Raw genomic sequence first — 13529 nt, 5'->3', positions numbered from 1 at the left:
TTATCTCTCCTTGCTATTCTTTGGAGCTCTGCATTCAAATGGGTATATCTTTCCTTTTCTCCTTTGCTTTTTGCTTCTTTTCTCAGCTATAGAAAGACTTCCTCAGACAACCATTTTGCCTTTTTGCATTTCTTTTTCTTGGGGATGGTCTTGATCCCTGCCTCCTGTACAATGTCATGAACCTCTGTCCATAGTTCTTCAGGCAGTCTATCAGATCTAATCCCTTGAATCTATTTGTAACTTCCACTGTATATTCTTTAGGGGTTAGAGCTCATTGTGTTTCTAGTAAGCTGGGAGGGGAAAGAGGAAAGAAACCAAATCCGTTAAGAAGAGAATGGCCACTGGTGATCATGAGGCAGCCAGCAAAGCATTTTGTTTTGTCAGTGAAAGTAATAAACAATCTATAATAAGAATAGAAAAGAGATTTATTTGAGCAAAACTAAGGACTAGCCTGGAAGCCTGCTTTCCAGATTACTCTGAGAAAATACTGTCAGCATTTTTTAAGAAGCAGTTTTCAGCAGTTTTGTATCTTGTCAGAACAAAGAACATTAAACATGTCAGGGTTACATCAGGGTTTCATCAAGGTTTTAAAAGAACAGTCCAGCATGTACATAGCAAGTCAGCCTGGGCTTGCACCTGAGAAGGGAGTTATTATCCCCAAAGGAGGGCTGGCATTGGCATTCCAGAAAGGGGCATTTAATCTTTAAACGTGGACAATCTTTGTTTCTCATGAGTGTTTTTTCTTTAATAATTAAAGCAGATGTACAATGCAAATTTGATACGCCACAAATGGGAATTTTAGTGAGCATTGAATTAAAGTTTAAGTGTTAGTTGCTAAATCATGTCTGATTCTTTGCGACCCCATGAACTGTAGCCCGCCAGGCTCCTCTGTCCATGGAATTCTCCAGACAAGAATACTGGAGTGGATTGCCATTTTCTCCTCCAGGGGATCTTCCCAACCCAGGGATCAAACCCAGGTCTCCTGCATTGCAGGCAGATTCTTTTCCTTTTGAGTCAGCAGGGAATTCAAGGTAACTCATGTATTAACCAGAAGGACCTCCCCATATATCAATATGAAAATTTCTTTCATCACTTTCCGTGTCTTGGAAGAATTAATATTCTTGGGAGAGTATCTGTATTCCTGCTTTTAACAGACATTTTCTTTTTAAAGAGCAAATGAGGAGCACAAAAGTGGGATTAAAACCCAGAAGAGGAACTTGAGGCTTCACGCTGCTGAAGCCTGGAACTTCATAATCCCTCCTTCCCTTTCTCCCTCCTTCTCTTCTGTTGAGTGGCATCATGGTGTCAGCACGGAAGTCACCTAGGAGGCAGAATGCGGTTGGTTCTTGAGCAATGAGGGGTTGGATCCTGTGCTTAGTCCTGTCCGACTCTCCTGCGACCCGTGGGCTATAGCCCGCCAGGCTTCTCTGTCCATGGAATTCTCCAGGAAGGAGTACTGGAATGGGTAGCCGTTCTCTTTTCCAGAGGATCTTTCCAACCCAGGGATCACATGTCTCCTGCACTGCAGGCGGATTCTTTACCCACTGAGCCATCAAGGACCCTGATTTCTGTGCTGTCAAAAACCCTTGTATAATTTACAATTGACTTTCCCCATATACTTGGTTCTTCCATATCTGTAGCTCTGAATCTGTGGATTCAAGCAGTGGGTATCCTGTAGTGATGTAGTATTTACTTAAAAAAAAAAAAATCTGTTGTAGTGGACCCATGCCCTTCAAACCTTGTTCAGGGAGCAACTGTACAAGTGAGAATGCTTCTCCAGCCTCAAGGTCTGAAACCCTGGGGATGGCTCTTAGGGGAGGAGTAACAGATTGGGTGGTGAAAGACCTCTTTCCTGACGTCTCCCAAAAATAAGATGTGTTTACTTGCATGAATTTTCAGGAGTCTGGCGGCCTTAGCATGAGTCGGAGAGCAGGGAAGCAGGTAAAGAATGAGGTAGAAGCCCACAGTGGCGATTTCCCAGCAAGGGACAGTTTTATCACTGAGCCTGTGGCAGAGTGGGCAGTGTTTCCTTCTGTGCTTTTTTCCTGCCTGTCAGGATATTTTGTCTTTTGTCTTTCCCACTCATCACGTATAATTGCCAGCCCAGTGCCCACTGGCCGTCCCAAGGGCTTCATTTCCCTTTCACTCCACACATCTGTAAGCCTTGTTGTTTAGTCACTAAGTCATGTCCAACTCTTTTGGGACCCCAAGGACTGTAGCCTGCCCGGCTCCTCTGTCCATGGGGTTTTTCAGGCAAGAATACTGGAGTGGGTCAGCATTTGCTTCTCCAGGGGATCTTCCTGACCCAGAGATCAAACTCCTGTCTCCTGCATTGGCAGGCGGGTCCTTTATTGCTGAGTCAGGGAAGACCATCCGTAAGCTTATGCCTGTGTATATTCAGTGTTTCCTCTTTTAGCAGAGTGGTCTCAAGGTGGAAGAGCTAATTTTCTTCCAAACTGAATGAGAGGAAGGTAGGAGATGGGGTTGATTATCAATTTTCAAATTGGTCCTCTTAGCCCCGCGCCCCAGAGGGAGTCCCTCCCTGATAGCTTGAGGGATAGGGAATCTAATTCTTCTGTCTGGGGGTGAAAAAGGTCCTGAAAATATTCAAAGAGCAAATATGAGTGGAACATCAAGTCTGAGGAATTAAGGCTTTTGGAAGGACTGTGGTGACTAACCAAGGCCAAAGATGGTGACTAACCATTTTTAGTGGAAGGTGCCTCTGAGTCACCTGTGTTTGCGAGTGATACAAGATGGAGCACCGTACACATAACACCATGTAGCCACAAATCAGTCAGCTGAGCGCTGCTTCCCACACAACAGCCAAGTGTTGCTTCAGCCCCTGCAGGAACAGGTTCTGGAGATGAACTGTCTGTTCTTTTGTTCACTTTGTGAGCAGAATCCAGTGGGTGGATGATGGATAAGATCTCCAATGTTTACTTTAGTTGTTACACTCACTCCCCTGGCACCACACCCCACTTTCCTACTTTATTTAAAGTAATAAAAAAGAAAAGCAGAACTGAAGAAAATTGACTACTGAATGTGGTTTAAGGCACCAAGTGCTTTTTACTTCTTTTTTCTTTTTTTTTTTAAGCTTTTCATTGAAGTTAGGGCAGGGCAAAAGGGCATCTGGAAGGGGAGGATGCAATCCTGGCTTAATGGGCCCTTTATGGGACTGGAGTTTTTGGAAGAACTTCAAATGGAGTGAAATGACTAAACTTTCCCGGTTCCAAGGAGTTATGTGTGTGTGTGCGGGGGAGGGGGAAGGAGGGGAGAAATCCCCAGCACAGAACTCACTGGCACATTAGGAACATAACGCAAGACAGAACACAATACATCTGTGGGTGAGTTTGGAGGAGATAATGACTCTTTATTTTTTCAGCATTCTTGTTACATGCGTAGCATAGCAACTTTAAAGGAGAACAATAAGAACAAATTTTTTTGACTTTCGCAGTATACTTATTATATCAGACAATGTTGTTTTTCTAAACTTCTTGAAAAAAAAAAAAAAGCAATACAACCCAGTATCTGTGCAGGTCTCTTCCCTTCTCTGAACACCCATATGTGTGCTAAGTCACTTCAGTCATGTCCGACTCTCTGCCACACCATGGACTGTAGCCCGCCAGGCTCCTCTATCCATGGAATTCTCCAGGAAAGAATACTGGAGTGGGTTGCCATGCCCTCCTCCAGGGGATCTTCCTGACTCAGGGATCAAACCTGCATCTCTTAAGTCTTCCACATTGGCAGGCATGTTCTAAGGAGAATAGCCCACCTCTAGCTTTGGGGTACATCCTTACCAGTCTAAGCTGAACAGAGATATAGCATGTGACCCAAGAAATGTTTCTTTGCTGGGGAGAGGGGGCAAGGGATTGGGGGTAGAGGAAAGGAAGCAGTCTTACCTTCCATTGGATACTGTCCTGTTTGGCTACGACACTAGGAACCATGTCATGTAGTATTGTGGATGATGAAGTCTTTTAACCTGGATGATAAAGTTTATATTCTTGGAAGGACAAGCTGAAAAATGGGAAGAACCTGGATCCTTGTTTATGTTGTTGAGTCACTGAATTTATCAGGTGGTTTATCAGCCCTAGAGCTAACTCATCTCTTGTTCTGTGAAAAAATGTATTTTCCTTGTTAGAGTATTTGGACTTCAGTTTTCTGTTTCTTGCAGCTTAAAAAAGTTTTAAATTTGTGTATTGATGCTGAAAGTTTATTCTGTATAATAATATTTCCTTTTTTTCCCCTTAAGTAATTATGATATAGGCAGTTTATAATCCTTGGGGTTACTTTGAGACAACTCTTATGAACTGGGAGCCTCAGCTTTTCTAACTGCAGAGACGAGAGCAATCCGTTATTTGTTCAACTAAAAATAGTTTATTATTTATAGTTATTAAGCACTGTATTCTAAACACTGTTCTAGAAGCTTGGAGTACATCATGAACAAGAGGGAGAAATATCTCCACCCTCATAAAATAAACAAAATGAAGAAACAACATGTCAAATAGTAATGGTAAGGAGGAAAAAAATCAAGGAAAGAGGATATGCAGTCCTGTAAAGGAAGCTAGGTTTGAAGTCTTGAATAAGATGGTTTAAAGTCTTATGGATAAGACTGTCAGGGAAGGTTTTACTGAGACTGACTTAATTTTGCAAACATAAGTGGAGACAGCCGCTGGGATCTCCGAGGAAGAGTGTCTGAGCGCCGGCGCTGCGGTGGAAGCGCCTAGCGCGCTCACAGAGGAGAGGTGAGAAAGATGTAGGGAGCAGTGCTGGGTCTAGCCGCGAAGGCTGCGTGCAGGGCTTTGGTTTTCACTCTGAGTGGTAAGGGCAACCATGGAGGTGTCTGTGCAGAGAAGTGACGTGCTCTGACTTATATTTTAACAAGCTGCTTAATCCCTGATGGCTCAGTGGTAAAGAATCTGCCTGCAATGCAGGAGATGCAAGATTTTTGTTCGATCCCTAGGTCAGGAAGATGCCCTGGAAGAGGAAATGGCAACCCACTCCAGCATTCTTGCCTGAAAAACCCCATGCACAGAGGAGCCTGGCGGGCTACAGTCCACAGGGTCCCAAAGAGTCAGACGACTGAGTGTCACAGCAGACACCCCAAGAGTGGACAGGAGAGGGAAGAGGAGTGACTGGGAGTCCAGTCAGGGGCCTGCTCCAATGGTACAGTCCCCTTTTCTTTCACCGTCTTCCTTCCAACAGTATAGAGAACATGATGGTGATTTGGCCCAAGGGAGGCAGCAGAAGCCGTTGTTGGAAGTGGTCAGATTCTGGTTATAACTTGGTAAAAATAATGGGATTTCAAATGGTTAAGAGATTGAGATTTCTGGCCTGATCAAAGGAAGAACTGAATTGCCAATTCTTGAGATATGAAAGAGTGTAAAGGGAGCAAGTTTTGTCACAGACGATTAAAAGCTCAGCTTTGCACATTCTGAGATGCCTAGTAGATCCCCAATGTAGATTCCAGGTAGACTGGAATCTACATGTTGGATCTACATGTTTGGAATTTAAGAGTGATCTGAGCTGGAGATACATATTTGAGAGTTATTAACATAACTTAAAGCCATTGAGATTAGGATCAATTATTCTGAGAGTGAGTGAAGATAGAAAAAAAAAAAGTTCCAAAATATAAAAGCCAGGTTGAGGAAAAGGGAGCAGTTAGAGATGGAGGAGGAGCATGGAGAATGGTAGGAAGAAAATTAGGCAAATGTATTGTCTGAAAGAGGAAAATGTTCTCTAAGAGTGAGATGGTAGACTGTGTTAAATGCTGTTGAGAGATTGGGTAAGATGAAGACTAGACACCGGCCCCTCGAATTAATGACATCGGTGACCCTGGGTGAACTGCTTCATAGATTTGTGAGGGAAACTGGAGTGGGCTTGAGGGGCATGAAAGAGAGGTGGCAGACAGCAAGCACACGCAGGCCTCTGAAGGTACCTGGCTGTGAAGAAAAGAAACAGGGCGTTAAGTAGAATACCCTGTGTAGAGGAAATGATTTATGGCGAGGCGGGGCTGGGGAGACTTGTGGCACCTGCCGGCCGGGAGGTGTCAGCTGGAGAAGGATCCCCAGCAGCGGGAGAGAAGGCAGGGTGTGGCGTGCAGACAGAAAGCAGAGATCACTTCTTGGGGTGGAGGCAGCAGCTGGGTCCTTGGAGAATACGCCAGGTTACTTTTGAGAATTGTTTTGGCAGAAAGGTAGAAGTACCGTAACTACTTCATGCTGCTGCTCAGACAGGTGGTTTATGCCTGCTGATTATTATTCAGACCATGGACACATAGTTCAGTATGCTACTATCTGTCCTCACTGTTATCTGACAAAGACGACCATGGAAACAGTGAAACATTTGTATAAGTCAGTAGATTTTTATTTAATGAGATCACTCATTCAAAAGGTTGTGCTTTCTGTGTTTACTCTTACATTATATATAGTTTTTATTTATACAGAGATTCAAAACTTCAGTTACTTCAGGCTAAAATTCCTTGAGAATTTCCCCAGAATATACTGATTTACTCCCTTTCATTTTCCCTACTTTCAGCTGGATGACTACATCACTATTTCTCATTTTTCTGCTGTAACACTGGAGTTTATCCTTAGCAGTATCAGTAAACCAACATAAACAGGGCAGCTCATAGCAAAATAAGAGTTATATACACTTCTAGGTAAGGAATAACCAGAACATTGGGAATATTAATATCAGTGATTGGAACAATTACAGCTGCTGCTACTTAATATTATCCACCAAATATTATTCTAGGTACTCTTTATCCATTATCTTTAAACCCTCACAATACCCTGATTAATTGGTATTTTTTCATTTTATAAATAGGAAATGAAGGTTCAGAGGGAAGAGGCAACTTGCTCAGAGTGTCAAAGACAACAGAGCCAAACATTAAATCCAGGACTCTGCACTGTGAGTTTCCCATTTTTGGTTTGCCCACCGTTCAGCAATTACTAACAACATCTCATATGGGTTCACAGACAGAAACACACAGTTCTTGCCTATAGAGAAGACACAAAGATGTATTTCCAAAACCAAGGTGGTTGGCAGGAGAGGTGAACACTAACTCTTATGCAAGTATTGAGAGCGAGCGAGCTTACAGCATGGTCTAGGGAGGGTTGCTGGAAGGGATGTTATTCTAAATTGAATTTCAGAGAACGAGTATGAATTATGTTGAAAAAGTAGGGGAAGAATATTCTAGGTTAGAAGCAAACCTTGCGTGGGAGGGCTTTTAATAAGCTGAACAAAGCTCAGTACTGATGTACACTCAAATTTAAGTTGGAGTAACAGGAGAAGAGGTGCTTGCCTGAGTATTGGCGATGATGATCCAGAAGTGTTATACAGTCAGATGTCAGATTTGCGTGAAAAGTGGAAGCGAGCTAGCGGCCATTAGGAGGAAGGCATGTTCAGAAATTTTTAGGGCTCTTGTGTCAAGTGCTTTGTTTTCAGAAAAACTTTCCTAGGAGAGACTGTTACTTTGTGCACACAAATAACACAGTAAATTGTCATTATCACCAAGTTCATTCTTAGAGGGGAGCTCAGTTCAACAACTTCATCTTAATGTCAAAGGTGAATTCTGTAATAATAAGACCATATAGGATGTGTGGCTGTTGGCACTAGCCTGCCTCACACATGCATAAATAGAGTATCCCTGAAGAAATAAAAGTGGACACATTGTCAGCAGAAATCACAAATTTATTAACTCTTAAATATATCAATCAGTCATTTACCATTATGGCAAGAAATATATACAGTGTCCCATGGTAAACTGCAGTGTTTCAAAATGAGAGAAGATAATAAATGTGTAATTCCATTGTGGTGGAGAGAACAAATCACAATTTCCTCACATCATAGTGTGGAAGACAAACTTGATCTACAGTAATACTTCAACACCACATGCTAAAAGTGTAAAAAAAAAAAAAACAAAACTCTATACCTAATATTTTTCTAAAATACATGTATGCCACGTATAGCCATTTCACAAAAAGGTAAGAGAAATTAAAAAGGGAAAAATGAGGCCATTACTTTTTCACAGATCTCATTGGCAGGTTAACATGGCTCAATACATTTACTGTATATATTTAAATATATATTGTTTTAAATCGTGTAATAATTATCAGAAAAGCTTCAATCCATCTACCATACATCCACTAGTAACAATATCTAAGGTGATTAGTAATCAACACAGAAACGTGAAATGAGAGAAAAGAGGGAGGGTTTTTTTTAATTTTTTTTTTTTTTTTTGCTCTGCTTTAAAAATAGGCTTCTGAGGATTGTGAATTACTGCTGTTAAAATAAGGTTGGTGAAGAGACCGTGCACTATAAAGCATTTCAGGAGGAGAAAAAGCCCCACAGGAATTGAATAAACAAGGAAAAATGAGAAGCACAAAGAAAACAGGGACGTTTCCCTTTTCTTTGTTTTAAGCAGGAAAATCCTAACTCCTAGAAGGGAAGTAATTTTACTCCGACACTTGAGAGTAGCTACAAAACCATGAGTCACAGAGATAGAGTTCAAAACACTCAGACAGGCCTGCAGTGTTCTCCATCCTCTGAACTTCCGAAGCCTAGCCAGTGATCACGCAGGAGGGGCGAGGCAGAAGAAAGTGCCTCTGCACAAAATCCAGATCCACGACCAGCTGGGTGCTGCCTGGCAACCGCTCCACGCAGGAGGACGTGCTGCAGGTACGGGAGGAACCTACTTCCTTTCCTCTAAGTTTAAACAGTTCTAATACCTCCAGCTGAGTTAGGATCCCTACGTCCAAATTAGAGCAGAATTACAAACCTTTGAGCTCTTCTTGACCTCATCTCTGTGGGCCCTGAAGATGCTCAAAGTGTGAGTCCAGCCACCTCCAAGAGGCCTCAGTTTTTATTTTACCTTCATTATGTGTATTTCACTTTTCTCACACTACTAAACAGGGGGGAGGAAAAAGTAAAGCATGAAAAAAAAGGTACAAAAGGAAGCAAACAAAGTGTTAAAGAAATAGGATAAAATGAAGAAAAAATTAAAAAGCACAGGTTTGAGAAAGGAACAAAAAAATTCAATTCGGCAAATTTCACCAGAACAGTGCGCGTATACCCTAAAGTGATCAAACTTGTCAGTGATGTGAGTTTTTCCAGTTTATGTAGTTTGACCAAAAAAGACAGGACTTCAGATAGTAGCAAAACCCACTAATTCTCACTTCCACATTCATGAATGATCCAACCCACTTTGTCTAACAGCAACACAGCTTTCAATGAAAAATCATCCATTGCAGCCAGGATCACACTAGGAAACTGAAGGTAATTTTTTGTTTTTTGCCTTTTTTTGTTAAACAAGCTAAAACAGATGAACAGCAAAGAGTTTTTAAAAATTTACTTTTCTCTTACAAACTGTTATTCAGAGAATGTTAACTCTGAAGTCTGTTAAGTCTTGGCATAAACAAAGAAGTTGGATGACTAGATTGTACTTGGGAATATTGTGGAATTTTTTTTTTTTTTTTGCTGACCTCCCCCTATTGTTTGCCAACAATGATTGAAGTTTGCATGGAACATCCCCATAGTTGAAGTGTAAACAATGTATAGGAAGGAATCTATGACAAGGTGATGCATCACATAGGCATTACAAAGAGGACCTTCACAACTTCATGCACTCGGAAACATGCATGAAGAGGAGAGGACGGCTCAGTGTTACCATCCACGTGCCTTGAGAACAGAGAATTGCAGAAGTGGCACTGTTGATGTTTAGCTGCAAAGAGAGAGGGGAGACATAAACCGTTTTATGAAGTATTATCAGATTGCTTTGCCAAAGATGAGGCAAAGCTACAATTTTTATAGCTAAGTAATAGACTGAAAATACTATGTATAAGAGATCTTTGCTTGTGGCCGTTAAGAGAGAAAATGAATGATGTTAGACAATACTGATTTCCTGCATTAATCTGTCAATTTGTTCACACAGAGCAAAGCTAAAAATACTCAGGCTGCAATCACATGATTAAATATACAATTTAAGCATTCATGCTTACCAGATAAATTAATAAATGAATTGTATTATTTAGTTGAAAGAGACTAAAAGTTTAAGTTCACCTTTTAGCTTTTGTCACTATTCTTAGACTCTTCTGGATGTCCACCCTAGAAGTCAGTTTTACAGCCTCAAGAATAGGGAATGTGGGATGATTATTATTTAACCAGAGGTCTTCTTTCTTTAAACTAACAGCTGGGAGCACTATTTCTTCCAAGCTTGGACAAAGTTCAGTGCTTTGAATGGGGAACAAATTCACAACGCTGCCACACGTATCTGAATCCTTTCAATCCAAGGTAAGAAGCCAATCTTAAACAACACAGGCATGAATTTAACTACAGTCAACTTTCAATTATCCTATGGAATTACTCACTTTGTGAGTTCTAAATTTCAGCCTGACTTCCTCCTTGTGGTCAAATACCATTAAACTTGGCCAGGCACAGCAAATTAATCTACTTATTAACCTTAGCTAAGTGCAGGACAGGAACTGTAACCTCTTGAAAAACAGACATCAAAGGATCCTGGAGCCAGATGTAAATTAGATCTGGATAATTGAGAGTTGTCTGAATTGACCCAGGTAGAATTGACTTTTGACATGAGAACTCCACAATATTTGAAATGCCATGATCTGTATGCTGAAGGTAGGGTCTTTTTAGCACTTATTACCTTGAAAATAAGGGTTATGCTACACAATGTTGCCAAACGTTAGACTCAAGAGCTCATGCAGAAATGCTACTGATTTTCAAAGACCTTTTATGGTTTTCATTGACTATAATGCAAGAAAATATCCTCAAAGAGAGGAAAAACAGCCATGCAGCTTTTCAGTCATTAGCTCCAATCACAAAGTATCACGGAGCAGGATGTTACTTACAAGACCCATATGTGAATGGTTTTCAGGCCTTAGATGTTTTGCCACAAAGAGGTGCTTCCTGAGAAGTTTTCTTTCCCATTTGGAATACAAGGTGGCCTATTAAGAGAAGCCTCACTTAAGCCACCTGGCATAAAATGAAATTTTCTCAAGCAGGCTCTATCCATAAACACTGCAGGGAATTGTAGAAAAACCTAACCTCCTAGTACTGAATGAATGTAATCCCTTTTGTAGTAGTTGGCAATTGGTACTGTACCTCTTTGGGGTAAAAAACACAGAAATGCACAAAGATAGGCATCTTCATTATTGTTACATTTCTATTTTTTTTTTGGAGGGGGGAGTGAATTTCAGCCTTTCTTTTTTTTCCTTCTTGACCCACTTTTGACAAATCCAACAGTGATACATAATAAGGCTAAACAGAAGGCCATTTGAAAACCACTGTGGTAGGACATTATTAAACTAAGACATTTTGATTCTCTGGAGTGCATTGAATGGCTGTTTGTTTGGTTGTGACTACCCATCCCAAGGCCCCCAGATATGAACAGGAGAGAATCTGAAATGAGGTCAGCAGCTGGCTGAACTTCTACTGAACCTGAACACGCCTTGTCCTCATCTCACTACACTTTCTCAACACAACTGTAATTCCCCTTTTCGCCAACTGCAGGTAGCCTTCTGGACCCACAGTCCTGTACCACAGGGAGCTAATGGCTGATGCTGCGCTTTTCCTCATGATGCTCCTTCAACCTGGGCTGTGTTCCCTTTGTTCTATTTTTCCAAATTCCACTCCTCACTTAAGACTGCTCAAAATTCTGTCTTCTCTACAAAGTATACTTCCAACTTGTTATAAGCAGTTTGCTGCATGGGTTATCCATTCCCTTCTACTCTGAAGTTGATTATGAACTTTTAGTTTTTTCTTTGGTATTGGTGATATAACAAATGTCTTTCATCTTGCGTTTTATCTGGCACAAGGTAAGCACCTAGATGATATAAATGTCTAGCTACTGACTGGAAGAGCAAACATGACCTTTGAGGTAGAGTGGTATAGTGAGAAAGGTGCTGAAATATTTAATACTTGCATTTTAAATGCTATGTTTCATAAGTTTCTCCTAATATCTTTAATAGAGCACCAGTAGAAAAATCTATGAAATGAAGCTCCTTATACGATACAGTCGCCCCACAGTATCTGTAGCAGATTGGTTTCAGAGCCCCTAAAGATACCAAAATCTGCAGATACACAAGTCCCTTATATAAAATGGTGTAGAATTTCATATAACCTGCACACATCCTCTCATGTACTTTAAATAATCTCTAGAGATTACTTGTAATCGCTAATACAATGTAAATGCTATGTAAATCATTTACCTGCAAGGCAAATTTAAGTTCTGCTTTTTTGAAACTTTTTGATCCAAGACTGGTTGAAACTATGTGTGAGGAATCTTTGAGTAAAGACGTTTGACTGTTTTGGCCATTTTAGAAACTTTTTCCTTCCACATCCCCTTCCTTTGCCAATATGTGACAATGAAGTTATATAAACTGTTTACCTTATTACATGAATTCTCCCTGATTTAACCCTATCTAAAATGACTGTATACTTTCTAGGGCAAGTTTCAACCAACAAATAGCTAGTCTGATCTTTCCAGAGAATTATAGACTGATTCTTATGAAACATGGATTCCCACCAGTATAACTAACCACTAGCATTAAATAACAGATGCCAGGCTATTAACAATGGAATAAGGAACAGGCGCTGACCATGGGCGTATTAACAAGGAAGCTGACAGCTGGAAATATTTACTTGATGGGCACTGTTGGCGACCCCGAGCGATGAAAATGAACGTTCTGCCACTTCCCGTCCCGGCGGTGCCACACACGTGTCTCTTCTGACTGCATCGTTTTCGGCATCCCACTGCCATCCATGTACTGGGTGAGCCTAATGTATGCGATGCAGGCAGCATCATCGCCCACCAGGTGTACATGAGGATTCAGGATGATGGTATGGATGGGTTTATTGCTTTTGGACAAAGCTGAAAGAGAATATGGACAAGAGAACTTAGTTTCTATGCAAAGTAAACCGAAACCAATAATAACCACTTGGGACCAATAAATAGAATAGCATTCATTCATTCAATTATTCATTATTGCAAATAATTGAGTGCCTGTACTGTGCAAAGTATAAAGAAAAAGCAGAAGTAGATATAGCCATTATTTTCTTTGTGGTTAAATTGTACGCCACTCAAACTTTGGGTGAAAAAGCTGGAGAGACGTAATTATAATGGGAAGTGGTTAGGAACAAGCCATCAAATGGACAGAGGTGGAGAAGGGCTGGTCCAGGTGCACGGAGCAGTTTTGTTTTTTCCAGTAAAGGAACTGCGGGGACAGTTGACAGGATATCCTGTGGGCTGGTTCATTTGTTTTTGTTTTTTTTTTTTGCTAGTTGGTAAAGTACATGGGGCAAGGGAAGTACATCATGTCTTAAGCATGGAGACTGCTATCTTCTAAATAGGCTGGCCGTAGGGTGAATCAGTTTCCGCATCTCATCCAGTAGTGGCTCCTTTATTTAGTACAGTCCATTCTAGTAGTCCAATTATGGTTAGCTAGTAAAAATCCAAAATTTGGTGTTGGCCATATAGCCTGATTCTGATCCTCTAGCTCTCTCCTTTGATTGAG

General features: G+C 41.0%; 1 protein-coding gene across 13 annotated transcripts in view; it reads right to left on the bottom strand.

Moving 5' to 3' along the window:
- Positions 1-7677: 7677 nt before the first annotated feature.
- CAMK2D (calcium/calmodulin dependent protein kinase II delta) overlaps positions 7678-13529 on the bottom strand; it is a 309449-nt gene continuing 303597 nt past the window's right edge. For 7 of the 13 annotated variants that reach the window (XM_061164157.1, XM_061164144.1, XM_061164146.1 and 4 more), the window contains 3 exons: positions 12658-12886; positions 10866-10961; positions 7678-9721 (listed from right to left, as the gene is read on the bottom strand). In XM_061164157.1, the coding sequence (XP_061020140.1) occupies positions 10895-10961; positions 12658-12886 (296 nt within the window). In that variant the 3' untranslated portion in view covers positions 7678-9721; positions 10866-10894. Of the gene's footprint in view, positions 9722-10865; positions 10962-12614; positions 12887-13529 lie in introns of all 13 variants that reach the window. The other 6 variants (XM_061164148.1, XM_061164154.1, XM_061164155.1 and 3 more) reach the window with 2 other exon arrangements.

This window comes from Dama dama, chromosome 17 (assembly GCF_033118175.1).
Source record: "Dama dama isolate Ldn47 chromosome 17, ASM3311817v1, whole genome shotgun sequence".
Taxonomy (NCBI): Eukaryota; Metazoa; Chordata; class Mammalia; order Artiodactyla; family Cervidae; genus Dama; species Dama dama.
This window is presented reverse-complemented; position numbering and strand designations above follow the sequence as displayed.